Raw genomic sequence first — 869 nt, forward strand, 5'->3', positions numbered from 1 at the left:
AGACACAGAGATCTGAAACATGAATTACCTCCATAGATCTGATCAGACCACATCGTGTTAAACAGGTGGATTTTGTTTTTGTTTTCCAGGAGAGCGGTGGAGATTGTGGAGTCGGACGAGAGAAAGAAAGCGACCGATTCAAAAGCTGAAACTAAAGGTGAGTAAAGCTGCGACGGCCATGAAAACCTTCTTGACAGATTAATCGCTGAGTTGTGAGTCTCTTAGAGCTGCATCAGCGCGATCGTCCTGCTGATGTTAAAGTCATTTACAGATTATGTTTAAGTGTAAACAGCTGATTGACTGACGCGCTTCTTGTCCTCGGGTTGTTTCAGCGTCTCGGGTCAGCCTCCCTCAGGTTGCGCGGGTTCTGTCGGAGGTGTACGGCGACCGGATGGCGGCTCAGAGCGGCGGCTCGGAGGGAGAGAGTTTCCCCCTGCAGCAGAAGCTGCTCGTCTGCTGCCTCCTGCTGCTCATTCGCAACGGAAAGAGCAAAGAGATCGTCCTCGGGAAGGTGAGACTCCGAACTGCCGACGGCAGGATGTGGATTCAAGGTTCTAGCTGATTGGATGAAAATTATAAATGAGACTAAGTCCAATTAAACAGCTTTGATCAACTGCAAAGTGAATCTAAAGATCTGTTATTAACTGTAAATAAACTTTGTCTGTTTTGCTTCAGCTGCACGAGGTTTACAGCCGCCTGTGCGCTCAGCGACAGGTGTCGGGCGTCGGTCAGGGCGAGTGTCTGTCGCTCTGCGGTCTGCTGGAGAGTCGAGGGATCTTCGCTCTGAAGAAAGCCAAAGAGGCTCGACTCACCAAGGTACAGCACCGTCTCCACATCAAACCAGACTCTACTGAGACTCTACTGTTGAG

General features: G+C 50.1%; 1 protein-coding gene across 1 annotated transcript; it reads left to right on the forward strand.

The window, feature by feature from the left end:
* Nucleotides 1-65: 65 nt before the first annotated feature.
* On the forward strand, nt 66-863 carry LOC111649929 (DNA replication factor CDC6-like; the record flags this gene model as incomplete). Its single annotated transcript, XM_023399631.2, has 3 exons — nt 66-157; nt 333-511; nt 676-863. Coding segments are annotated over 3 exons (459 nt in total), but the record flags the coding sequence as incomplete, so codon positions are not given.
* Between the last annotated feature and the right edge of the window lie 6 nt (nt 864-869).

The sequence above is a fragment of the Seriola lalandi genome, unplaced genomic scaffold (genome assembly GCF_002814215.2).
Source record: "Seriola lalandi dorsalis isolate HSWRI2012SDOR001 ecotype SW California unplaced genomic scaffold, Sedor1 jcf7180001965409, whole genome shotgun sequence".
Taxonomy (NCBI): Eukaryota; Metazoa; Chordata; class Actinopteri; order Carangiformes; family Carangidae; genus Seriola; species Seriola lalandi.